Consider the following 26,166-nt stretch of genomic DNA (forward strand, 5'->3'; position numbering starts at 1 on the left):
CAGTGTAACTATGATCTATAGATGATCGGTATCTCGCAGAAAAAAAGGAGCTTATCAAATAAGGCAACAAACAAACACATTTATTGGCTCGTACATACAACTATTTACAAAACAAAGATCTCTAGGAAAAGGAATATCAGTTGGAGAGGGAAGGAATACCAATAAGTACGCTATGTTCTGAAAAAGGTGGAATAAAGTAAAACCCAGCAACAAGCACGACATAGCTTAGGATCAAGATGCTGCCCTTAAAGTAGTTTGCCTTGCCTTCTTGATACGTATAGGTTAATAAAAATACAGAAAAGATAACAGAGATCACATCCCATCGAGGAAACACTAGACTAAATGTAAACTGAGCTAATTCTTCCTTGCCATAGTTGTACCAGACAGAAAATGCGACCATGGCAGGAATTTGCAATAAGCACACTTGCAAAGCATACGCAGAACCAATCTCCATACTGAGCACAATGTTACCGTACAATGCAAATGAAATGGCGTTCATGAATTCAGTAATGTTGGGCACAAGCGCAAACAAAGTCAGTCCCAAAAACTTCTCATCCATAGGATGATCCTTCATCACCTCATCTACTGTATCGACCAGAATTTCGGCAATAATGGAATACAGTAAGGTACATCCAAACAAGATGATGAAACTCTTGGATTTACTCCAATTGGGCGAGTCGTGGCCAGCTGCTTCTTCGTCCTCGCCTTCTTCCTCATTGGCGTGAATATAAGCTAAAGGAGGAGGAGGAGGTGATGATACTTGTGTATTGTCTATGACAGTTGCAGTACCTGTGGCATTGACAAGAGGTATAGTAGATGCGCCTGATGTGATGGAAGCATAGGAAGTTTGAGCCCCGTCTTGCGGTGTGCCCCTGAGAGCAGCAGTGTGTGAGCCTTCTGGTGATTGAGGATGATTAGGTGGTGCTACTGCTGATGATGCTGCTGCTGGTACGATGATATGAGCTGGGTTGTACTGCACGCTAGTTGAGTATCCATGTGTTGGTGTTTCGGGATCCCCATGTTGGTCTTGGTGATGGTCGTCTTGTTGATGAGGATGATGGATCACAGCTGGAGCATGATGCATAAATTGGGAGATGATGTGTGTGGGCATCAGTCTTTGGTAGTAAGTAGGAGCAGCATTCCTATCATGATGGCCTTGATTGCTTTTCCAGACCATATCCACATGTGTATGTAAACTGAAAACGAGACCTACGATGTATGCCTTTGCTAGCAAGTCAGTGATGAAACAACAAAAAAAAAAAAAAAAAAAAAAAAAAACATCATTGCATGTCATGTGTCGCTTACTGAGGGTAAGATGGCTGCACAGAGCCACATGAGTGGTTTAACACTATTTTGGTAGACAGGATCATGGGTTGGGTCCAGTTGATCATAATAACATCTCGAGCATGCAATAGTTCCATTTTCTGGGGTATCTGGACATCCTATGCATTTTAATTCAAACTACAAATACAAGGTAAATATAAGCATGTCAATTTTTTTTTTAAATAAAAGGTCACATATATATATATACTTACAGAACCAAACATTTGGTAAAACAAAGTAGGCGTAAGCGCACCGATGATGGCCATAATCAACATGGTTGATGTGACACCCGCACTTTTGGCATTGAACCTTTGTTCCTTTTGCTTTACAGCACCACTCACCATGGAGCAACCTGGCATCAACAAGACACCAGCCAGAAAACTACCAATCAATGCGCCTTCCACCAATGCACTTTTACCGCCGATCAATGCAACTGCATACAAAATGATCTCAATGATACTGCCAAACGTAGCATTGATGACAGCACCTACGCCCATACTACTTTGTGCAGAGACACTACTGACGCCCATACCAATAAAGTATGACAGGGGGATCACAGATGCAAGTGACAATGCAAACACAGTGGACGAAGACGTGATGAAGGCGTCTGGTAAATGTCGCTTCAAGACCCAATCATCGAAAATGACAAAAAACACCAAGGGCATCAAGTTGATAAAGATGATATTGATACCGTCAAACGTGTATTTGTAGTACTGCAGTCCAATGGCTTGATAGGTGCAGAGCAAAATCACAGATGGCTTTCCAGATACGCTTGCAGCGATTTGAGATAGACCCGAAGGACTCGATTTGAAGCGTAGACTAAGCGGATGGCGATGTAAATGGCGTACTAGGATATAGTTCAATTTGGCCATGGGTATGGATACAACACACATCCAGCATATAGCTGAAACGAGAAGCAATAAAGGGGCTGTATACGTATAAAGTGAGAGTGAGCCGTATAAACCAGGCATGTTAACATACTGTTCAACCTACCGATAAACACAAAGAATATGAGATAGTAAATACATCCCGCAGGACCCAATCGCAAGGTATCTGCCGCTGATTGTAGAATGCTCTTGTTGGATCTCTTTGGCTTCCTTCCCAGCAATCCCGTTTCTTCATCCTCCTCCGTATCACTCTCCAACAAGATGCTAGTGGATGAAGTGCCGCCACCGCCATTACTCAGTTGCGAAGGAGTAATTTCCACCTGACGTTCCACATAGCGACCAAATGGCCATAATAAATAAAAGGCGAGTTCTCTCAACACGCGGGCATAGCCTCTGCCACCAAAGGGGATCAATACCATGACGATAGAGACCATCAAAATAGCCAGCGCTAGCCACCAACCAAATAGCAGCAACCAGACTATATTACCTGGATTGAGGAACAAATCAGGCGCAGAGGATGGCGAGGAATGGAGCGCTCTGTTGGCGCTGCGAACAACGGATCGAGATTTCTTATAAAGAGCTGGTTTCCAGATGGGCAGGCCAAAGGGATGGCTTTTGTTCATTGCCTGTTGCATGATAGGACATGATAAGGTTGCTTACCCTGATCAGCATGCTATGATGCTTACCTCTTGACGATCCTTCAATGTCATTTCTCGTTCGATGCTGTTCACTGATCGGCTTCTTCTGCTGCCATGGTCCTCTTCCCGATGGTTGTCTGGGCCGTCTTCATCATCGGGATCTTGTGGGTCTTGTTCATCATCATCTTCCATGATATCGTCATTGTTGGTGAGTGTGCTGTTTCTTCTGTTTGAAGAGTAGGAGGGGGAGGGTTCCAAATGATAGTTTCTTGATAAAGAAGACGATACCGATCTTTTCAATTTGGGTGGGCCCATCCGTCGTCGTCTTTCTTCTTGTAGAGTAGATTTATGTGGAAAAAAAAAAAAAAAAAAAAAAAAAAGAAAGAAAAGAGGCAAAAGGAGATTTAAATAAAAAGAGATTTATTCCGTAATCTTGGACATTGCCTTTTCATAATCAGGCACCAATTCTTTGAGTTTGTCTTTCTCAATTTTGAGTGTCTTGATTTGGTTCAAATGTCCAGCATGACGCAATATTTCCTTAAAGTGCCGAGCCTCCTGCATCTCCACCAGCGTATAGGCTTCACCTTGTCTGCCTGCTCGAGCTGTACGACCCACTCGATGAATGTATTTGTCCATGTAATAAGGTACATCATACGAAATCACAAATTCAACAGAATCCAAATCAATACCACGACCAATCAAGTCAGAGCAAATAAGTCTATGCAAAAAGTGGGGTTAGCGCTCTTCTGTATGATGCTAATACACCATTGAACTTACAAATCAATGTTTCCTTGTTTGAACTGTTTCAGCATTTGCTTTCTCTGCACTGGATTCAAATCACTGGAATATTCTTTCACTCGAATGCGTTTCTCCTCGGGTTGTGTGGACTCGTATGCTTCAATCAAGGTGAACAGACGTTGAGTGGACTCGACCGACTTGGTAAAACATAAACCTGATTTGATGCCCATTTGATGCAACAGATAAATCACCATCAAAGGCTTCTTGTCTGTAGGACAAATAGTCATGAATTCCTTGAGTCCCTCTGGTGTGGTGAATTCTTGCTTGGCTTCGCTGCCATCTTCATTTTGTACCGAGATGTATTCAGGCTCGTTCAAATGCAATCCAGCGATTTTGGCGGGATTTTTGGTCAATGTCGCAGAAAAGAGCAGTTTTTGTATCTACATTCGCATATTCAGTAACGCTCTACCATATCATTGTAATGCTACTTACGGAGGGTGCTTTTGGTAAATCAAGATCCGTAGTGGGTAGCGCATAAAATGATTTGAGAAAGCTCGGTGCAATCGCATCTGCTTCAATCACGCCTTGAGGGTCGTATTTGAAATCAAGTGGAGCGGCATGAGGTTTTTGTTCTGGTCGAGTGGCATGTAAAATTTGGTTCAGCCAATCGTTGTAGCTCTGATTCAGTAACCGATCTGCTTCATCAATGACCAAGAAACGTAAATGCTGCAGTGTAAAGTTGGGTGTTGATGTCAAATGATCCATGAGACGGCCTGGTGTGGTGATGAGAATATCGACTCTAGATTTACCACCTGGGTACTCTGATCCAGTACTTCCCACAAGCGCACTTTGCTCATGTGCAAATGACTGCTGACCACTGGCAGCTGCTACAACGAGGTTGGTTCCCTTGACAAAGGCATCAAATGTCTCCTTGACTTGTGTGACTAAATCTCGGGTGGGTAATACCACCACAGCTCTGAGTCTCGTCACCACTCGTTTTGACAGGATATCGACTATAGGCAGCACGTAGGCTAATGTTTTCCCGCTACCTGTAGGGGCTGAAATACAAAGATCGCCGGGTACTCGTCTGGTATCGTATAATGCTTGTCGTCTAAGAAATACAGGAATGACGGCCATTTGCACTTTGTATTTGTCATGGTCAGTCTTTGATCTGATCCGTCCATCCTATCCCAAGTACTCTACCTGCAAACAGGGAAGATAATCCAACATCTTGGCATCGCTCAATCAAGTGAGATGAAAGTCCTGCCTTGTCCAAACCACATGAATCCTTGGGCGAAACAACTGTAGGCTGTAATAACCATTCAGGAATACCCATACTCTTGAGTAGCTTGACTTCTTCTTTGCTGTGTTTGCTCTTGGGTCCAAGCATATCGGGAAATGCTTCTAATGTAGGCACGTCTTTCTCTTGAATTACTGAATCCACTTCCATCGACTCTGTTTCCTCTTGCTCTTGCTCTTGCTCCTCCTCCTCCTCCTTCTCCTCCTCATCCTCTTCTGCTTCTTCTTCTTCTTCTTCTTCTTCAACTTGTGTCGTCTTTTTTTCTTTCTCCTCAGTGGGCTGTGTCTTGGTCTTCTTAGCTATTGGTGCATGAGGCTTCTTTTTTTCGTGTTCTACAGCGTCTGCCTTGGTCTTCTCGGCTGTCGTATCGGATGCATCTGACGGATCGACCTCTTTTCGCTTTTTACTGCTAATGCGGGCATTGAGTTTGTTCAATCTTTCTTGCTTTTTCTCTAGTGAGCGGCTATCTTTTTCTTGATCTTCCTCTCCAGTATATCTCGCAATTGAAAACATGATGTAGTGTTGGATAGTGTTGTGCAGTGAAAAAAGGAATCAAATCAAATTCATGGCAACACATTTTGTACAGAAAAAAATTTCGAAAGTCTAACCAGTCACTGGGTTGAATGTAATGCAGCAGCAAAAGCTAGTTTATTTGGGTAAAAGGGGAGAGCGTTCATCATTCTCACTGTTGGTAGCAGTAGAGGAGGAATCGGATGAAGAGGGCTCTCTAGAGGGTGTGGTATCATGAGTGAGCGGTTTTGTATAAGCAGGCGATACTTTGACAATGGTATCCACAATCCAAAATTGAATGATGTTCATGACGAGAGGGAATCTAGCATGTAGCGGTTAGTATGCATCCCTTTCACGACAATCCCAGTAGACACACTTACATCAGCATAACAAAAATGACCTGATACCTATAATTTCCTTTGGTCCATCTTAGCACCCACTCACCCCAAGCAAATAAGAAGGGAAGATAACGAAACATGCCATACACACATAGCTTCATCAATGATTCAGCCAATACAAAGATGAATGTCTGTTTGCACCAAGGAATCAGCATGTTCCTTAAAGGCGGTGATCCATAATGGCCTGTTTTGACTTGCTTGACATGCAATTTCTCCAATGCCTTTTGAATCAAGCGCAGCCAACACCATAAAATCAAAACACCCACCGTTGTATCGACTGCGACATTGAGGAAATACCACACACACAGGTTCGTTTTGGGCCTTCCATTGCGAGGCCTGCCTGCTACATAGCTGATGGCCAAGTTTAAGAAATGAATCACACCTGCTCCTGCAAACTGTTTACTCACATCGAGTGCCCTATATATATATATATATATATATGAGTTGGAAACAAATCAGGAGCTTCATACTGCACTACGTTACCATACTATCACTGGTCTTTGCGGTCTTTCTCTGGATCGCTTATAGAAGAGAGTGATCAGAGCAGTCGTTGCTAGTGTCAATTGAACTAGTATAGCGAATGAATCAAGCAATTTACAGCCTTCATCGTCTGGATGAGGTTTGTGATGGGGCGGTTGTGGTTGGGGAGATGGGGGTGATGGAGCAGGTGTTTGGCCATCACTACTACTAATTAGGTAGCATGCTGCTTCTGCAGTAAAAGCTCTGCCCATAGAGAGCAGGCTTTGTATTGATAAGGTGGTCATCGATTGCGTAGAGAGTATCAAAATGTGAGAAAAGCGAAAACTAAAGAGCCAAGTTTTTCATTTTATACACCTGATACAATTTAGTCACCGTAACTGAGTTCATTCTTTTGGTATCAAACAATTCACATCAAATCAGAATTAATAAAACATTGTAAACGATACATGAAATTTGGATATATGATAGTTACAACAGTATTTTATTTGTATTCAATGCCTTTTAGTAGCGTGTTGTTTCGTCTCTTGCCTTGATTACAGCCTGATATCTGGATGGCATACTTGCAACTAATCTCTTCGCCAGATCAAGACCACTCCTCATGGATACAGGCAAGCAATTATTCTGCATTTTCAATATGGTGCCTCTTGCCCTCGATTCGTTTCTCCATGAGGACCCAAAGATGCTCGATTGAATTTGAAGTGGGGCTTTGAGCCGGCCAGAAGTTGAAGCTGTTAATCAGTGGTTTCTTCTTTTTCCAGCTTGTAGAAATGTTACCTGTATGGCAGGAAGCGCCATCTTTTTGAAGAACAAAGTTCCCTTCCTCATTCTTCATTACATCAAATACCCATGGCAAGTAGCGTTTGTCCAAACGCTCGATGCATCTGTCCTGGTTTACTCGGCCATCAAGTGCCACTAACGGTCCGTAACCTCCATCCCAAAATTATCACAGAGCCGCTCCCAAACTTCTTGGTTTTGCTGATGTGATGATAATTGCAACTTGAAGTGCACTCATGTGAAATTTTAAATGAATACAAACAGTGGCCATTTCAGTGATTAAAGAGTGAATTTCATGGTAATCTTAAAACAAATTTTTCGATGAGTAAACAATTGTCATCCTCTCACCATTCATTGATATTCATTATATGATAACATAATAAATTTATGGTCCCTAGACACTTTCAAAGCTTCAAAAGGAAAACAAGTTGATCTAACAAGTATTTTGATGGACTGGTGTTATTAAATATAAAATTCAAGGAAAATATTATGACCAACAGTAGTGCTATGTAACTTGCCACTTACTTTCCATCGCTTCAAAAGCATCTATTATTACTGTATTGCTTTCATGATGAAAGGGCATTGAGTTTGTCAGCCGGCCCCACCAGCTAAAATTAATTTCAACTCAGACTTTCAATCTACTCCAGATTGGCCAAATTTTAATAGTTTTTCGACTTGAGCGAACTATTCTACCAGATTCGACTATAAAAATATCATGATTTACCCGAGCTCCCTTAAGCTTTCTTGGAGTGCTTTTGAAGGCGCATCCAATGGTACCAAGTAATATGGATGCTTTGAATAAACTTATTGAGCAATTTATAAAAACATGAAAAGAGGTTTCTGGCCAAAAAGTCGAAATTTTATACACCAAAGCCCCACAAAGATGACTTCAGGGATTACGTTGGATCGATAGAAACACTTTGATTCAAGATGTACCATAGTAAAAGTTTTCGCTATCAAGCTGAAAAACGTGATTGTTTGATTTTCGATGAAAACCATGAGGGGTACCTCATGCTTTTTGGTCGAATTTTGGCCCTGCTTTTTTGTTCCCCAAAAAGCTGAGCAAAGGTGTCAGGAAGTAAGTGCTAGATGAGAGCAATTGTTTGATGCTATTCTGACGATCTAAAAAGGCCTTGAATGCGAGAAAACGCGGCTCAATGCACTCAGATTTTGCTGTATCAGGGACCCTAATGAATAAAAAGGGATAATACCTATATGATACTTGCCTGTATATGAAATAGCTACGTGTATATGGATGTAGAGCATCACATAAGAATCAGATTCATAGATAATACGAAAGATTTTCATGTGCAAGTGGAGGGTCAACACGAAAGTAACAGTGCTTTGATAAGATAGCAAGGGCAATCGGTAGCACGAGCTGCTGCTGCTGCGCAGTTTGGTTCTCACCGAAGCGAAGCAAAGATAAAGAGCCATCCAAAGGGTAAGCACTCGTATTATTAATAAACATTATTTCTAAGGATTGTAAGTTACATAAATGCGACTGATTCTTTTTATTTTACAGTATGCTTATTTGATTCATATCGCTTGTAAATATGTGGTTCAGCAAAAATTCTAGAAATTGGAGCAAGCGCTGGCTTTAATGGATTAGTTTGGTAACAGCTATCTGATTCGTTTTCATCAATTATTTTTAGGAGTCTACTGGCATTTTCTTCACTGTATTCTTCGCAATAAAGCATGCAAATCGCTTTCTCTCGTGTTATGTCCGTGTCAACATCAATCATTAGAATGTAACTGCAACTAATTCCAATTCATTCAGTTTAATCACTGATTAAACTATGTGCCTCGTTTTTTTTTTTCAGGTACAATTTTCATGGCTGCATTGAGCATGAAATGCTTGGCTAAGTTCACTCAGGGGATGAGATCAAGAACACCACATGGAAAGCAAGCTGTAGGTTATCACGTGCGGAAACATCATCATCTGTCGTAGGCCTTTTATGAATGGGATCATGGCCAAGTAAGGTACGCAATGTCTTATTATGACTATGCGAAACAATAGCACAAGATTGATAGGCATAGAGATCCAATATAATCCAATTAAAGTTCAAATTTCTGTAGACATGTATGCCGCCATTCAATGTTGCTGCCAATGCGCTTTGTTGCTGCCAGGCCATTTTCATTATAAGACTCATTCATTGTATATACATGCGAAATAAAATGTGCTTGCAGGATAAGTGATAAAGATCAGAAACTGATGTCGCTCTTTACGTTCATTGATAAAGTACTGATAATACCAGTGAACAGATTGACAGCATTAGATAATGTCGCTCGAGAATAATAGCTGTTCCCCTAATTCACTGTTGGCCGTTTTTTTTTTTGTTTCTATACTCTCTTCTCTTTGTATAGAAAATATATGCCATTTGACAAGTTTGCTTGTCAAAGCCATTTCCCCCAATAAAATTTATCAATTGAATCAACATATTTTATGTACATGCTTTAGATCAAACAAACACCGTTTTGGGCTTCTGTTTACCATTCTTTTCTGGAACCACAGATGCTTTGCTAAACTGTTTCTTGCCAAAGCTAGCAATCGATAGAGGCGATTCGAATTCTGTGTCTGAGAAATCACTCTCATCCTCATCATTGAACAGGCTTTCGTAGAATGTAGCCGCCTCAGCTGCCTCTTCTTCGTCTTCTTCTTCAATTACTGCTTCTAACCCTTCGCTTGAGCGTCGTATTGAAGAGAAATCGCTGAAGCTTCCACCAGCACTGTTGTTACGGCTCAGCTCGTACAGCACTTTGACTTGGCTGTTGTTCTTGACTGACATGGGGCCCACTGCACTTTTGCGTCGAATACCACGAACAGACCGATAGCAGAAATCTGCAAATGTGGTGTCTGCGCGAATGAGCATCTTCTTGTCTTTGACCACTTCTCTTACGCAAAACCAATCGTGGACACAGTCTTCAATCACCGTCTCCCAGTTGACGCCATCGTTTTCTGCCTTCATGGCTAGATCCAAAGCGTCGTCGCGCAATGTCTCTCGATTACCCACAAACATCAAGACTTGTTCTGGTAGAAATGCCTTGAAGCCTGTCTCTAGTTTGGCAATGCCCAGCACTTGATTGGCATCTGGAGGCGAATCAGGGCCTAGTGGTTCAAAGTAATCCTTTTTGATGATTTTGGCAGTATATTGAGAAATATAATCGTATTTGACGTTGGTTTTCCAAGATTCTGAGGTGGTTTCGTCCGTCACCAAGGGAGAGCTAAACACAGCGCCAGCAGGCCTTGGAAGCTGATTGAGTTTGGGTTCACTGCTGTCTTGATTGGCGTTGGGATCATCGTCGTCTGTAACAATCTCAAACATGCTGGGATCATGTGTGATAAAGAGCATTTCTAGCACCAATGACGCACCAGATGAGTCTCCTGTTACAATGATTTTGTCAGCATCGATGTGTAGTGTTCGGGTCAAATGCTCATAGGCTCGCACGACGTCTTCGACGGGGCTGGGGTATTTGTACTCTGGTGCTAGTCGGTGATCCACACTCATGATGATGGCTTCCATGCCGTAATTATGCTTTAAAGCTTTGATCCATTCAATCCAGGTGTCCATAAACATAGTGCAAGTTCCAATTCGAAATCCTCCGCCTAGATTTTCAGCAGTGTTAGTTCTATTTGGGAGTTGTTGCTCGATTGCCAAATGTATTTACCATGCACATTAAATAGGACAATATCACAATCATTGATGCGCTTCATGAGAGAGGCTTTGTCCAATTTTCGTACATTTTCACCGACCCAACAACCAGACCATTCACCATTCCAAGGGACCTTATGGATCCATGGCTTATGCGATGAGCGAGGCTTTGTGATATCATGTAATAGTAATCTTGCTGCTGGACTAGGTAAACTAAACACTTTGCGGAGGATTTTGATGGTCGCTCCAGGCGGTAATTTGTTGAGTGCCACTCTTAATTGATTCATGTTGAAATGCTTTGTGTAGAACAAACAGAGAAAGAAGAAGAGAGAGGTTTATAGTTATATAGAACCCCAAACAAAAGTATAGCATACTTGCAGTGTGAAATTCTCATCAGGTTCCCACTCTAAACGAGCTATTGTTGTTACACCTTGGGGAGATTGCCATAAACTCACCATTAGCATTAACACAAGCATGAGGGATATAGCCTCTTGTGCCACCTACAGCAGAAAACATGTATCACAGCGAGGATCTCCTTATTCAGATTTCGAAAGAGTTGGTGGGTATTGGAGTTTCTACTTTATGCAGCCTTACTACGTATCTTTGACTAGCGTCAGGCATATAATGAGAATTGATCTGATCCTTGGTGGCAAACAGTAAGCCTTTATGAGACTGGCTGCAATGTATCCTGTTGGCTACGGTACAACGCCACTCTGCAAATCAATGATCAATCCATATGTTTGGATCTTTCTGTTCTGCGATGTTCCACGTCTGTAGTCATGCCAACAACTCATATAAGAGCACACAGCATAATAGGGTTACCTCCAGCCACTCAAATCTGTGCACAGCATGGCGAAATTTGGAAGCATGTTCGCGATGATTTCTCATGTTAGAAGCTGTTTTATGCTGCCAGAATAGCACTAAACGCTTACTCTCAACTAGCAGTTATTTACTGACACCTTTGCTCTGCTTTTTGGGGACCATAAAAATATGGACAAAAGTGGACAAAAAAGCATAAGGTACCCCCCCCATGATTTTCATCGAAAATCAAACGATCGCATTTTTCACCTTGAAAACGAAGACTTTTACTATGGTACATAGTAAATCAAAATGTTTCTCTCATTCGAAAGCATCCCCCAGATCTTTACTTGTAAGACTTCTATACGTGAAATTTCAACATTTTGGCCTAGATCGTAATTTCATTATTTCCAGCACTACTCTTTCGATTTATGCAAAACACCATTTTTAATCAGCAGCATTCGAAGCGCCTTGAATAGCGCTTCTGAAATGCATTAGGAAGTATGGCATGATTATCAGCTTTACTATAGTCGAATCTGGCAAGAAAGATGAAAAAAGTCGATTTTCAACAAGATTTGTCCAATCTAAAGCAGAAGCTGGGCGGCTTGTTAATTTATGTTCGACTGGATGGCAAAATGCCTTTTTCTGATGCAGACAATCCATGTCTGTGAAGCCAACGAGGTAATCGTATATTGAAAAGTTACTTAATTTTAGCATGCATCTTTTATTAGGCTGTTACCACAGCTTTCTTACAGTAAAGTGGTTTAATTTTCGTAGTATACAAATACAAATGTGAAGCCTAACGTGAATTGCTAGCTGTTGCCCTATCAAACTACTGCACAGAATAAAACAGAACCTTCCCAAACAGTAGCGAGGGCAAAAGTCTTGTGTTAAATACCAAAGTGTATGCCTGTGTACACAATGGAGGATAATCCAATTGCACGGCGCCTGCAATAGCCACATGTGGAAATACTCCTGTTGATGGGCATTGCTCCTCGTATAACAATCAAATGGTTGCTTGAGATGTGATCTGAAACAGAAAGATATAGTGTTGGCTCTTTTCACACCTCGTTGAACGCAGTATTTCACTCCATGACAGCTCAGCAGTATACAAGAATGCCTGGCTATGAGCCATTTATATTGGGTTGCTGTGGGGGGGGGGCAATATATCGAATATATTCAACAACTATCTCTCTTCATATGGAATAGCAATTTTCGGTTGCTTACATTACACATACTATACAGTTTTATTGTTTGTAACTACCCAACATGATACATTACTACTACATCAATAATCTAATTGAAATTGTTAGATACCATCAAACTTCTTGAATAATAGCATACCTGCTGCCCATCCATTGTCTTTCAAAAAGTCTTCAATAGCCTCGCGAAGAGACAGATTGGGAACAAGCTGCTTTTCAGTACAAGGTCTTCTTGAAATGGGATCGAAATAGCCGTTTCTTTTGAAATGGTCCAACAAGGATTGTCTTTCATATGTGATGCCATCTGGTGTAAAGACAGGATCGTGCATGATGTTGAAAGATATCTTGTCTAAATAAGCATCGGGAATCTCTCGTCTCTGTATGGATAAGGTGCTCAGTAAACAAGCTATATTAGGTGGTTGACTGTTCTTACTGAAGCATTATCCTTGGATTGCACAAAAACATGTTGAACTTTGGAGAGGCGTTCATCCTACACAATCATCAGCTACATGAATCTCGCGGCATGTATGCATTTGTACGTACAATATTGTAATTGATTGTATCGATTGCTTCCTCGTCGTTTGGATCTACTGCAGCGAGTTGTTGTGCTCTATCGTGCTCAATCAACCCCTTTACATAGCACAAAAGCTCGTTTTCCTTCTCGAGTCGAATAGCCTCATCATCCTCCCATTTCTATGAGCCTGTCAGTAAGCATGGCCACTGCAAATGTCTTGGAGTAACTCACTCTCTTTCTGGCAATAAGCAATGCCTGCAAGATATCATTCACATATTTCACTTTTTGCTGGATAGCCAATTCATAGCCTGAATGCATTTCATTGTCAGAATCCAGTGGTGCATGAAATTAAGCCGTATTGTACCTGTCTTTAACTTCTTCAATGCTAATGTAACGAAAGAAAGTTATCAGAAAACCGTCGTTGCGCTGACATTGCATCTCAATATACCTTCTGTGTGCTGCTTTTTCTCGGTCAATGCTTGTCCAATCTACATGGTGCGTCAGTCGAATGTGTCTATATGTTCTTTATGGATGTGTCGTTTACCAGATAGTACGCCTTCACTAAAACAGCCGATTGATTAGTCATATGAATTGAGTATCAGATTACACTGGGTGTTTACCAAGAGTTGGGTCGATTTCAATGGCTTTTCTGCAATCTGTAACGACATTGTCGTATTGCTCCAGCTATCAAGCTTGCATGAATAAAGATGAACATGAGCATAACATGACATGCCTCACCTTGGAATAGCACAAGGCTCTATTGGTATAGTAAACACCCACAGAGAAGTCTTTAATCTACACGTAGACACATACTGATGAGCTAGCTAGTCTAATCCCTCGATAGATAGTATGCCTACGTACGATTGCTGATGTATATTCCTTGATAGCATCTTCGTAGCGCTTCTCTGCAAAGAGCTTATTTCCTAGTAGTTGCAAAATGAAAGTTGAATACCATCTTTTCAGGTCAAATACTGTATGCTATACCGTTTGCCTTGTGATTTTCTGCTTCTGCCTTGGACATTTGGGGTGAGGAATGAATGAAACGCACGATGGATGTTTCTGGCACTTTTTTCTCGGGTCCTTTAATGTAAAAGTAATCAAATGTGACCGTAATAGAGTTGCCCATTAGCTGGGATATTGATGAATTTAAGGTTGGGTGTGCTCGAGTTCTCCCTAGATGAGGATCAAAGACTCGTGCCATCGAGAAATCTTTGTACCTTTTTTACTTCCTTTCTTTTCTTTCCAAATCCCTTTTTTTCCATTTTTTTCCCCCCACTCGATAAACATGGCTGGTAAAGGTGCTCTTCGTAGTATGTAAGTAGGCATCTGCGCTATTTATAAGAATGCTTGTCTGATCCGTCCTGAATAGAAAGAACATTGCCAAAGGCTTTAGTGATGTGCAAATCAAAGTGCGTGAAGCTACATCCAATGATCCTTGGGGTCCCAGCGGTACACTGATGAATGAAATCGCACAACTCACCTTTAACGAGTAAGCAAGCGCAGCTTGATCGTCTCTTTGTTCGCAACGAAGAGCTCCTCCCTAAAACTATACACTCCTTATTAGGTCAGACTTTATCGAGATCATGGACATGATTGATAAAAGATTAAACGATAAAGGAAAGAATTGGCGTCATGTATTCAAGGTATATATATAAAAAAAAAGGACGATGACGATCTTTGTACTTTTCAGTTACTAACACAAAATCCAAATCTCTTGGTTATTATAGGCTCTACTGTTGCTGGATTATTGTTTGCACGTGGGATCTGAAAATGTAGTCTTGTACGCCAGAGAAAATATCTATGTAGTAAAGACCTTGAAAGAGTTTCAGCATATAGAAGAAAATGGAAAAGATGTGGGCGCTAATGGTAAGACGGAGGGTTGTATAAGTGGGCAGTAACGATCACATGGCTGACGGATGAAATTAGTGCGTCAAAAAGCAAAGGACATTACCAATTTACTGCAGGACGACAACCGACTAAAGGAAGAGCGACGTCAACGACAAGGCATGCGAGATAGAATGGCCAATGTGGGTGATTACTTGAACGAAACAGTGCGACAATACAATGGCGGAAACGCTGAAAATGGAGGAAGCTGGGATGATGAAAACGAGTTGAAAAAGGCATTGGCTGAAAGTAAGAGAATTGCTGCAGAGGAAGAGAGAAACCGTCGTCAAGGCGATGATGATCTCGAAAAGGCACTTCAATTGAGTCAACAAGAAGCTGCTGAAAAAGAAAGAAAGAATAGAGAAAAACTCGACAAGGAAACAGCTGATAATCTATTCGGATCTGGATCAGGATCCGCCTCTTTCCAACCATTTCCCCAGCAACAAACATTCATGAATAACCCATATCAACAACAGCAACAACAGCAACAAGCTCCTTTGCAACTGGAATGGGCACAACCGGCCATGCAGTTCTCTGAGCCTGTGCACAATAACCCTTATCAGCAGCAGCAGCAACAACAACAACAAAACCCTTACCTGTCAAACCAATTTAATGCCAACGGTCTTCAGGCACAAATGACTGGCTTCCCTTCTCAGCAACAACCTCTACTTCAAGCTCAAATGACTGGATTCCCACAACAACAACCTCAATTCTTACAGCAGCCCTCCTTCCAGACAAGCATGATTACTGGTACAAACCCATTCTCTCAAATGAGCCAACAGCAGCAACAACCAGCAGCACCAGAGCAAAAGAATTACGACTACAGTGAACTGGTGTTTGGCAATCCAGCTCCCTCTAGACCTCAGCCTCAACAGCAATCACCTGTTTTCGGCTCCAACACACCTAATTTTGGCTCTAATACGCCCAACTTTAGCTTCAGCACACCTGCTGTTGCTACTGCTTCTCCATCTCCTGCTTTTGCAACGATCACCAATACCAGCACAACGCAATTTTCGCCTTCACCTGCATTTGCCAACACCAATGCGTTCGCTGCACCTTCGCCATCATTTGCTCAAGCTAGCACAGCATCGCCACACATGTCTCAAAGAAACATTCCGCTCAAACCCACCGAACAAGACGCTAAATATTCCAAATTAAATGCTTTGTTGGCCAATAACGAGTAAGGCAATTTACGAGTTGAGTTAGGTATGCATGTATTCACTGTGATTTTATCTGCAGTGATGGCCTTGACAGTTACGGAAATAGAGGCAATCTTCGTATCCCATAGTGAGTAGTGCTGTATTCAAGTGTTGATAGGTATACTGATCCAATCTCTCTAACAGTGGTACCGGCTTCGCCAATTCGCTGCCATTGCAACCCAAGAACAATGACGTGCTCGCAATTACAGATGGCAGCTCATCACCTCAGGTAATTGTTTGCAATCACTCAAAGAAACCCGCCAGCTTGCTAATACTTTTACTTGAAATAGCCCTTTGGGCAGCAAACCAGTCGAAACCCTTTTGGACAAGCCAGCGCAACGCCTTCTAATGAACGTCAAGGTCAAAAGAGTTTATTAGAAATGATGCAAGAGCAAAAGCAACAACAGCAATATGTTGCATTTAATAATAATACATCCTCACTCTTTTAATAAAACTGACATACTTCAGTGCGTGCACGGTTGGCAGTGATATGGGGCCCATGCATTCGTTTTTGTTGATTGTACAGCTTTTGTGGATATACACCGTGCAGTTCATCTATAGAGATGTTACATTTTCTTCGCAATTGTTCATGGTGAGGTCTCTGTTTGAGATTTCGTCTCCATTAGAACAAGTCGTACTGAGGGCAACTATTGCTGTCCTTGCCATAGTGTTGGTCTCTTTTGGTGGATGCCTTGCGATGCACGACATAGCGTGCCACAGCTATTTATATAATGTTAAATACCACGAGTATCATAAAGGCTCATGGGAGTGATACGCCGAATATTGAAAACTATCCTTTTACGGAGAAGAGCAAGTTAGATTGTCAAAACTTCTCTTGCCGCAAGTAAAGAGCATTTCTATACAAGGGCTACTAAAGATTAAATCATTAGAAATACAGGTTCATTAGGAAAATATTAAGCTTGAAGCTCTCGTTCACTTGATAAAATCTAGCGGTACGGCCCTTTGAAAATCGGTCATTTGGAACATGTTCCCCCTTCACACCGTTCTTAATAACCCCAAGTCAATCCTTCCCTAGTCAAACTAAATCCTCTCTACCACTTTCACTACACATACATCCCACATTCATGTAGTAATTTAAAAACTTTTGCTAGCAGCACCTATTCAAAATTATCTATTTTCTAAAATCTCCCTTTCCCAACAACCATGCTACCCACCCAAATTTCAATTGCACTATCGTTTAGAGGGCAAGAAACTGGTATAGGAACATCCTAGTTTAAAATCGTTAATCAGTGCTGCAAACGTTTCTATACGGTATTCTGGTTTAAATATTGGCTCATTTTTCAATTTTTTTTTAATTTCTACTAGGCACCAGATAGCTTTATATAATAGTACTTTCTTATGTAATCAATAATTGATGTATGTCTTGGGGTTAGCCAGGCGGCTAGATATTAAAAGGCTAGAGGGTCGATTTAGGGTAATTGCTCTTTTTTTTTCATTATTATAAACTAGGTATTGATTGTGTCGTGGCTGTTTACGTCTTTTGTTATACAAATCAAATAGTATAAATATCATAGCTAACTGTCAAACTCAATAAACGTGGTTTTTTTTAACTGATGACTGATTCATTTATATATCATATAATATTATCACGACAATTGTACCGTCAAGATAAATCGTTGTGCAATGGATTGAGATAAAGATGTTGTATTCTGTTTTTTTTTTCTTTTATTGTATATTGGTAATAGTACTATGAGTAGCAGTAGCAGTGGAACGAGGCATATGAGCCCCTAGTAATTCATTGAACCTTGTTTCACTCAGATGCACACCCTTACGACCCAATATTTCGTCAAAAAAGGGATCCTCATCCCCCTCCGTAATATGTCCACTGACAGCCAACGCCGCCTTGACTTCCTCGCCACGATGTTCACCTACAAACCCCATGTTGAGGATCTTGACCGTCTCGCTAAACCCACCACCCCACAGCAAGGGCTCTAAATACTTGAGCACCACAAGACCGGTACGAAATAAAATGATGTCGCCATGCAGCAGATAAATGTCCCATAGACGAGACGATAATTCCAGTGGTATAATAGAAGCAAATATGGTCATGAACCAGTCGGGCAAGTAGTTTTCAGGTGTCAGTGTCAGATTCTTGAAATGCAGGTAGAGTTTGGGTAGGTTTTCAGCAAAAATGACATTAAACACTTTGAAGAAGCCTTGGATTCTCTTTTCGTCCGAGTTGTAGAGGGCGGATAGGACTTGGCTGGAACTGATCATGTTGATGAGCGCTGAAAAGGTTTCTTGAGCGCCCATGTTGAGTAATAAAACGCCTGCTAAAAAGGAGGCGCCTCGAGACTATAGAGTGTGTATGTGTGGTAGTGGTGGCGTCAATGAGTAAGGTGTGGAGGAGGATAGTTTGGCTACATTATACTTACATAGGTCATGTTGGGTCGATACCCTACATATGCATGAAGCACTTTTCGAAGCGACATGAACAATGGACCGTCAGGCTATAAAATGCACAGAAAGTCAGCCTGCTATTCACTCTCCACCTTGGTAAGGTACACACTTACTTGAAATACACATAGACTGGGCAATGTACGCAATATATCCTCATCAATGGCCTTGTTTAAGAAATTGATGGCTGCAGGATCCCTTAGCACTTTATCGTCATCCATGTCTCCACCATCTGGCCCCTCATCTTGATCACTGATGGCATCCGTCTCCTCTTCCTCGTCATCATCTTCCACGCCAATGCTGTCATCATCACCACCATCATGACTCTGTGTGGATCCCAATTCTAATGCACTTCTCCCTCCTTCACTTTGACTATAGCGATCGAAATGATCATCATTGCTGGTAAAAGAGTATGTTGACGACGACGTATGTTCCGTGGGCATATTGGTGAAATTGGAGAATCCAGCCACACGATCTTGCTCCTCTTCCTCAATCTCTTCATCCTCGTCCTCGTGGTGGCCATGTTGATCCTCTTTTCTTTCTCTCAGCACGTCTAAACTGCTGGTTCTTCGTTGTCGTGTGCGCCTATATACTTGCTCTGATGAGGACGTTGCTGCTGCTGTCGCTGCTGTAGGATGGTAGGGATCGTATGTGGTATGATGGCTTGCAGTGACGATAGGCATCGGTGCACCATGCGATTCCCCGTTTGCAGTAGTACTTTTATTATTTTGACGAACTGCTTGAGGCACACGCCTTGTGCATTCGCCAAAAGTATTCTTTGTGATATTCAGCTGATTGCCAATTTTGAGGCACCATACTTTTCTTCTACAACGAGGTGGTATCCCTTGATCCCACAACACCATAGTGCGTTTATCCTTGATGCGTGATTTCCAATGAGGAATAATGTCGTTCTCCCAGGTATGAATAGCATAGCTAGCCTTCTTGTCCTTTTCCTCTCGTTTTTTGTTGGATTCTCGCTGCTTTTTGGCTTCTAATTTCTTGGCTTGCTTCATCATGGATTCGTATTCCTGCAAGTGCTTTTTTTCTTCGTGAGGATCTTTGGGCGGCAGCATTCTATTCAAGTATGGTATGAGTAAATTATACAGGTCATTGTGTGCAATTTTAATAGTGACCTTGGGCGAGTTTTAGAAATAACTGTTTCTAGTGGTGATGGTTTTTGGCTGATGGATTTTGATCGTTTAAAAGGGTTCAGACTATATGTAGAACAATGAATACACTATACAAAGACTACATGGCGCTCTACTTTACGTTGATTTTCTTCTCGTTGGGATAGAAGCGCCTCCTGATGTCACAACGACTTCTGCCTCATTGACATTACGTCTAGCTGCTCTTGGGTTGACTGTGGGCTGAGACATGTCTATGGAATCGTAAGTGTCGTCGTTGCCATGGTGATGATGGGATGCACTAGCAGCAGCCATAGCAGCAGCTGTTGCGGTGGGAGATACCGAGTCATCGAGCACATCTGAAATAGAGTAAAATGGGCCCGAGATATCAGAGGGAGTGATTGTATTGTCTGCTGCTGCTGCTGCTGCTGCTGCTATTGTGGATGTGGGTGATGACATTGAGAACGATTTGCTGGCATGACCATTGGTAGCAGCAGTACCGCGACGAGGCATGAATTTCATCAGTCGAGAAGGCTGCTCTGCATCTTGTTGTTGCTGTTGTTGTTGGCGATAGTGCTGAGAATCTCTAGGTAAATCCAAAGAAACTTCCTCAAAGAACTGATCATATGTGTTTCGACTGGTAGCATTCGCACCATTCATGTAGAGACCGTCTTGTTGTTGCTGCTGTTGCGGTAACGGCAGTTCATCCAGCAGTTTGTCTGCTGTGAGGTTCTCGTCTGTGTTGATATGCGTCGATGACAAAGTTCCCGACAAGTCTTCCAAGCTGTCGCTTTCATGTGCTTGTTTCATTGTCATCTTGTTGAAAGGAGATTTTGTAAACAAGAAAGAAACGCAATTAAAGCTGCAGCAAGAGAAAAAGGGATTCTGCTGTATCTGAAATGATGGGTTTAATGAGGTGGTACGATAGAGACAGTGTGGTTTCTATAGTTTTGCATGCACACACTTCCAGTGATCCGGTTTACTCATTAGCATGGTATATTAAACGCCTCCCTTCTTTAGGATTATCTTTAGTGAATAGGGGTTGCTGAAAGTTGATTTAAACATCTTATATATATATATGTATATAGCAAAGAGAATCGGATGGTGGCATCTTTTTGTAGGCTATTTGAACATTGCAAACAACGCAAAAGACGATGCAATTAAGTATTTCTAATTGCAATGGCTACCCCCCAAGAGTTCTTTTTTGCATCAACTCATCTTGATGCTGGTTTTGCTAGGGCCAAGAGAAATGCATTGACATGGAATGAAGGCATAGGGTGGTGATAAAAAAAGAAGGGCACCTTTGCTGCTGCTGCTTTTACCATTGAACACCAACAGAACAGTGACTCACTTTCCAACAAACGCCAAACTACAACAACGACAACGCAGGAAAGTTTAAAGTTTTCTAAACCTGTTCTACACCATTTATTTTGTATAATATCCAAGACTCTTATATTACCATACACACATGTCACATCTGTTACATAGAAGAAGAGGGCACGACTCTGAAGATGAGGACGAAGACGAATCCATTGTGTCGGGTATGACAACCACTGATTACGATGATGAAGATGATGACAACGATTATACTACATCGGATGACGAGGATGATTCTCAACAAGAAAGGGAAACAGACAGTGAATATGATTCAAGTGAAAATGACACGGAAACAGGATCAGAGCAAGATGACGAGGTGCAGCAGCAGCCAACAGTAATGAAAACAAAAACCAAGGCAATTCAACAGGCCACAACGACACCACCCACTACTAGCAGCCAAACAGCACAGATGAAGGAACAAGTGAATGACCAGCCAAAGCCATTGTCATCATCATCACCAGCATCACATGGCACCCCTATGACTACTAGTCAAACGGTGGACATGGATTACCAAGATTTGCAACAGCAAGAAAAAGAAAAGACAGTTCAGGAACTACGTGAGTACCGACGCAAATTAGCAGAGGATCCCAGTTTTGTACCCTATGTTGGCTTATTCTGGGGCCATGATGATAGATACAGAGAGGATTCATTGGCTACGGGTGGTAACGAAGCGACGCGTGAATCGATGCCTCATTTCAGCCAGCACACGGCAGCCAGTGCTAGTATCAAGAAGCCATCGTATGATCGCAACCTAGACCCTTTGATGCACAAGAAATGGGATCACAGTGGTTATGAAGAACTGATGCGGTTGGAAGAACAAGATGAAAGACGGAAAAGAGAGTTGATTGAGTCGGGACAATCACCTTCTCAAGCGGATCACCATCACAGACCTCCACCACGATTACCAAGATACCATCATTACAACAATCGGGGAAGAGGTCGAGGTGCTGGTGGTTATCGAGGCGGTTACCACCATCAACAGAACAGATTTGGCAATCCTCAAAAGCGCCCCTATACTCAACAACAACAGCAGCAGCAGCAGCAACAAGAAGAATGGCCTCAATTAGCAACTACTACTGATAGTAGCAGTGCTGCAGCAGGTGGCCACACAGCTGATCAGTCCATCTGGAACAACAACAAGGCGCAAGAACCAAATGTGGATGGCTGGGGTTCTGTGGATAGAGCTGAAGAGATCAAGCCCATGGTCAAAGTGGATTCTGCGGCTGATAGATGGGGAACGTCAACAGCAGCTGCTTCTGTTGCTGATAAGGGATGGGCATCTGCACCACCAACTGATACACCTCAAGCTGAGAGACAGTCAGTTGGCACTGAGCAAGAGACGCCAAAACAAGATTCGCCCAAGACTCGTACTGTACAAAATGAACATGGGTGGGGAGCATTGCCTGAATCGACAAGCGTAAATACGTCTACTAAGCAGAAGGAACCTAAAACCTCGGCAACAGCAAACACAATTTCTCAAGACAATTGGAATGTACCTCCACCACCTGCAACCACCGCTGAGTCTAGCAGCACTGGTTGGGGAGAGCAACCCACAGTTTCTCAATCTGAAGGATGGAACACAGTGGCTGAGAACGCTGTATCAGGTTGGAGCAACTCTGATTCAACTTGTCGTGTGGAGACAACCACTGTAGAAGCTGCACCAATCACTGTTCAAGAGGCTGATCACAAAGAGGACGAAACACGACAAGAAAATGCTTCTATGCCAATCGTTTCGCCTTCTGTTGCCACTACCACTGATAGTTGGGGCAAGCCAGAGGAAATGCAAGCAGCACAGGATATTTGGTCCAACAACAATAACAGCAACGAGACAAAAGATTGGAATACGCCTCAATGGGACGCAACAGTGAATAACAGCAGTGATCATGCAAAGGGAGAAAGCAAGTCGACATCTCCAGCGCCACCACAGAAAGAACGCAATGAAATACCACCAGAAGAGAAAGCATCTTCCTCTTGGGCCAATGTCAAGCCTGATGTAAAAGTGCATACCACACCTTCTGATTTTACCAAGATAGACTTCAGCAGACGCTACGATTCATCTCGTCGCAACAATAGCAGCAGCGCTTATCAACAGCATCAGAAATCATCATCACAAACCACTCTGGATGACTCTATGCAGCAAAAGTGGGATTCAAAGGCTACATCTGATCACTGGGGAGCTGATGCAACAACAACACCCTTTACTGGATGGAATACTACTCCTGATAACGTGAATACACAGAGTGAATGGACCACTACTACTCCACAAAAGACTGCAGAGACTTCAAAGGGTAAGTTCAGAATGGCATGTAACGTTACAACTTAAACTGACATCTTATTCACAGTCGAAGCTAGTTGGGATTCAAAGTCTGTCGCAAAGCCTACTTCATCCTGGAGCGCTACTGTTGACACTGCTTCTACCAAATCAACCTCAAACTGGAACGAATCTTCTTCTTCTACTGCTGCTACTGCTGCTGCTGCTGCTGCTGCTGCTGCTGCTACATTTGATCAATCCAATTCCTCATCTTCTTCTTCTGCACGTGGTGGCTGGAATAACAGTCGATCCAGTAATAGTGCCAATTGGAATGCGGATAGAGAATGGAACAACAAGACGCGCAACGAACAACAGAGTAAAAAAGGTCGAGGTTACTTCTCTGGAAAGAACACTACCACAACGACGACTGATATTCATGCTGCTGAAACAGCCTCCAACAGCACAGAGGGATTCAACACTCCCGAAACATCTGCTTGGGGCCATTTCCAAAGTACCGGTGATGACGATTCTGATGTAGAGATTATTTTGGAGGCAGAAGAAGAACCTGAATGGTCCAAAGAAGATGAACAAGTGCTGGGTATGACAGCACCTGCCGACGCCCAACAACAACCCTATTCACCATCCTTCAATCGCATGTCAAAATCCTATCTTTCGCAACATCAACATGATAGTGGCCAAAGTAGCTCTCATCCAGAGTACAACCGAAAGTCTACTGCCAATAATGGCCGTCATAGCAACAACAACAACAACAACAACAACAACAATAACAAGCCATCTCATCAACATCGTACTAGTCAATATGATGACAATTGGCGTCAACCAAGGGAGGAGACTGATGCTTATCTTCCCATGTATTATCCAACGCCTGTCGCGCATCCTCATCCATCCTACATGCCCATGATTCCCAATGGCAACGGCACTCCCATGTATGCCGTGCCATTCCCTATGGGTCCTACTTCTTCTTCTTCTCCGTCCAACAGGGTCGTTCATAGTGGCGGATCTGCTAGCCCATCGCAGGAACCATCATCCAGCACAAGTCCTCATAAATTCTATACACCATCACCTCCCAATGTACAACAATTGCCACCTGGATATGAAGCCAACGGTATGGTTTATTACGGCATGGACCCATCTACCATGTATCCTCCGCCACAAGCGTTTTATTACTATGCGCCGCCACCACAGGCACAACCACCGCACATGGTGTCCAGTAGCAACAATAATACCAACGATGGCTATGACTCCATGAAGCGAGCTTCTATATCACCTCTGCATCATCATCAGCATCTACAACAAGCTGAGGAAGACGACTGGGGTCCTGCACCAGACACACTGGAAACAGAAGAGCAATGGAGGACAACGACCATGAGTAAATCATCACAACATGGTTTTCAAAATAGAAAGCAGCAGCCTGTGAATCAATACCACTATCCTCAACACAGCCGTCATTACTAGTGTGTTGTTTTGCCTTACCATACTCTTGTGTATATATTTATTGATTCCACCATCATTCGTGCTAAAAAAAAAATAAAATAGCCTCAAGTATATTTTGTAGTAATAATAATAATCAAAATGTTCATGTGGCATGATATATGATGCTGTGTAGTATTCAGCTCAGTCCGTTATTAAATAGATTTTTGCTTGTGCAAATCAAAAGATTTCTATTTATCAATGCAGCAATACCAAGCACCGGTAGGACCACCGTTGTCTCCAGCCTTCATGGAAGACTGGTCGCAGGTATCTTTGAGGCGTCGAGTAGCATTCACCAAAGGGTTATGATGATATTGGACCACCTAGTAATTTGAGCTACCGAGTTACGTTTGAGCTAATTTTGTAACTATCTATTGTCCAGCTTGCCTTGTAGCCGCCATTGTCTCACTCATACGCTGTATCATAATGCTATGATACTGCAATACAGTAATGCTACTCTCCCTAGTATTTCCAGCTGAATACATGGGTTTAGCAGTATACTGTAAATTTAGATGAATGCATACAACGTCTTTACGCCTTTGTATCATGACAAAAACGCGCCTCTTGGCAAGCGAATGTATGAGACACCGCCAAATTTGACAGCTTTCAAGCCTGCATATCTTGACATGCAGGTCTTTCTGAGCCATCGGAATAACACCAAACAATTGTACTCGAGTAGCAGTAACTTCCAGACACCTTTGCTCAACTTTTTGGGCCAAAAAAAAAAAGACATGGTCAAAAATCGACTCCAAACCATAAGGGGTACCTCATGATTTTCATCAAAAATCAAACGATCGCATTTTTCACCTTGAAACTGGACTTTTTTTTTTTTTTTTTTTTTTACTATGGCATATATTAACTCAAAACGTTTCTCTCGATCCAAAGCAACCTCTGAAATCACTTTGATGAGGTTTTCATATGCAAAATTTTGATATTTTCGCTAAAAACCTCATTTCAGATTTTATTAAATTGCTCAATAAGTTCAGTCAAAACACTACAGCTAGTCTCATTGGAAGCGCCTTGAAAAGTACTTTAAGAATGTATTAGGAAAGCGTAGGGTGATCATTACAATTCATATAGTCGAATCTTACAGAATAGTTTACAAAAGTCGACAATAGAGAGTTTTGGCCAATCTTGAGCAGATGTTATTGTCTAAGATTGAAGCGATTTTGGCGGCGGGCAGCTTTGCTACTAGCTGACCAAAATGCCT

The 26,166-nt window shown here is 42.2% G+C and overlaps 8 protein-coding genes across 8 annotated transcripts; 2 read left to right on the forward strand and 6 right to left on the reverse strand.

The window, feature by feature from the left end:
• Positions 1-136: 136 nt before the first annotated feature.
• On the reverse strand, positions 137-3,163 carry ATC70_002837 (uncharacterized protein; the record flags this gene model as incomplete). Its single annotated transcript, XM_064822207.1, has 5 exons — positions 137-1,222; positions 1,306-1,461; positions 1,536-2,251; positions 2,317-2,836; positions 2,897-3,163. The coding sequence occupies 5 exons, from the start codon at positions 3,161-3,163 to the stop codon at positions 137-139; spliced, it is 2,745 nt and encodes a 914-aa protein (XP_064681893.1).
• A 105-nt stretch (positions 3,164-3,268) lies between these two features.
• Positions 3,269-5,399, reverse strand: ATC70_002838 (uncharacterized protein; the record flags this gene model as incomplete). The annotated part of the gene is made up of 4 exons (XM_064822208.1): positions 3,269-3,566; positions 3,626-4,026; positions 4,079-4,728; positions 4,790-5,399. The coding sequence occupies 4 exons, from the start codon at positions 5,397-5,399 to the stop codon at positions 3,269-3,271; spliced, it is 1,959 nt and encodes a 652-aa protein (XP_064681894.1).
• A 135-nt stretch (positions 5,400-5,534) lies between these two features.
• Positions 5,535-6,558, reverse strand: OSH6_1 (Oxysterol-binding protein OBPa; the record flags this gene model as incomplete). The annotated part of the gene is made up of 3 exons (XM_064822209.1): positions 5,535-5,718; positions 5,777-6,211; positions 6,278-6,558. 3 exons carry the CDS (start codon positions 6,556-6,558, stop codon positions 5,535-5,537), a joined length of 900 nt encoding a protein of 299 aa, XP_064681895.1.
• A 2,949-nt stretch (positions 6,559-9,507) lies between these two features.
• ATC70_002840 (uncharacterized protein) lies at positions 9,508-10,985 on the reverse strand (the record flags this gene model as incomplete). The annotated part of the gene is made up of 2 exons (XM_064822210.1): positions 9,508-10,652; positions 10,715-10,985. 2 exons carry the CDS (start codon positions 10,983-10,985, stop codon positions 9,508-9,510), a joined length of 1,416 nt encoding a protein of 471 aa, XP_064681896.1.
• A 1,799-nt stretch (positions 10,986-12,784) lies between these two features.
• Positions 12,785-14,338, reverse strand: ATC70_002841 (uncharacterized protein; the record flags this gene model as incomplete). Its single annotated transcript, XM_064822211.1, has 12 exons — positions 12,785-12,792; positions 12,841-13,075; positions 13,132-13,188; positions 13,242-13,391; positions 13,444-13,520; positions 13,577-13,597; positions 13,661-13,700; positions 13,757-13,773; positions 13,833-13,896; positions 13,951-14,007; positions 14,074-14,135; positions 14,197-14,338. 12 exons carry the CDS (start codon positions 14,336-14,338, stop codon positions 12,785-12,787), a joined length of 930 nt encoding a protein of 309 aa, XP_064681897.1.
• A 159-nt stretch (positions 14,339-14,497) lies between these two features.
• On the forward strand, positions 14,498-16,744 carry ATC70_002842 (uncharacterized protein; the record flags this gene model as incomplete). The annotated part of the gene is made up of 8 exons (XM_064822212.1): positions 14,498-14,526; positions 14,582-14,701; positions 14,777-14,855; positions 14,940-15,078; positions 15,139-16,276; positions 16,336-16,383; positions 16,440-16,524; positions 16,586-16,744. The coding sequence occupies 8 exons, from the start codon at positions 14,498-14,500 to the stop codon at positions 16,742-16,744; spliced, it is 1,797 nt and encodes a 598-aa protein (XP_064681898.1).
• Positions 16,745-17,981: 1,237 nt separating this feature from the next.
• Positions 17,982-20,653, reverse strand: RKI1_1 (ribose-5-phosphate isomerase rki1; the record flags this gene model as incomplete). The annotated part of the gene is made up of 5 exons (XM_064822213.1): positions 17,982-18,611; positions 18,692-18,766; positions 18,830-19,787; positions 19,847-19,927; positions 19,983-20,653. The coding sequence occupies 5 exons, from the start codon at positions 20,651-20,653 to the stop codon at positions 17,982-17,984; spliced, it is 2,415 nt and encodes an 804-aa protein (XP_064681899.1).
• Positions 20,654-21,305: 652 nt separating this feature from the next.
• ATC70_002844 (uncharacterized protein) lies at positions 21,306-24,941 on the forward strand (the record flags this gene model as incomplete). Its single annotated transcript, XM_064822214.1, has 2 exons — positions 21,306-23,502; positions 23,557-24,941. 2 exons carry the CDS (start codon positions 21,306-21,308, stop codon positions 24,939-24,941), a joined length of 3,582 nt encoding a protein of 1,193 aa, XP_064681900.1.
• Positions 24,942-26,166: the final 1,225 nt, after the last annotated feature.

The sequence above is a fragment of the Mucor velutinosus genome (assembly GCF_035048745.1).
Source record: "Mucor velutinosus strain NIH1002 chromosome Unknown tig00000093, whole genome shotgun sequence".
Classification (NCBI taxonomy): Eukaryota; Fungi; Mucoromycota; class Mucoromycetes; order Mucorales; family Mucoraceae; genus Mucor; species Mucor velutinosus.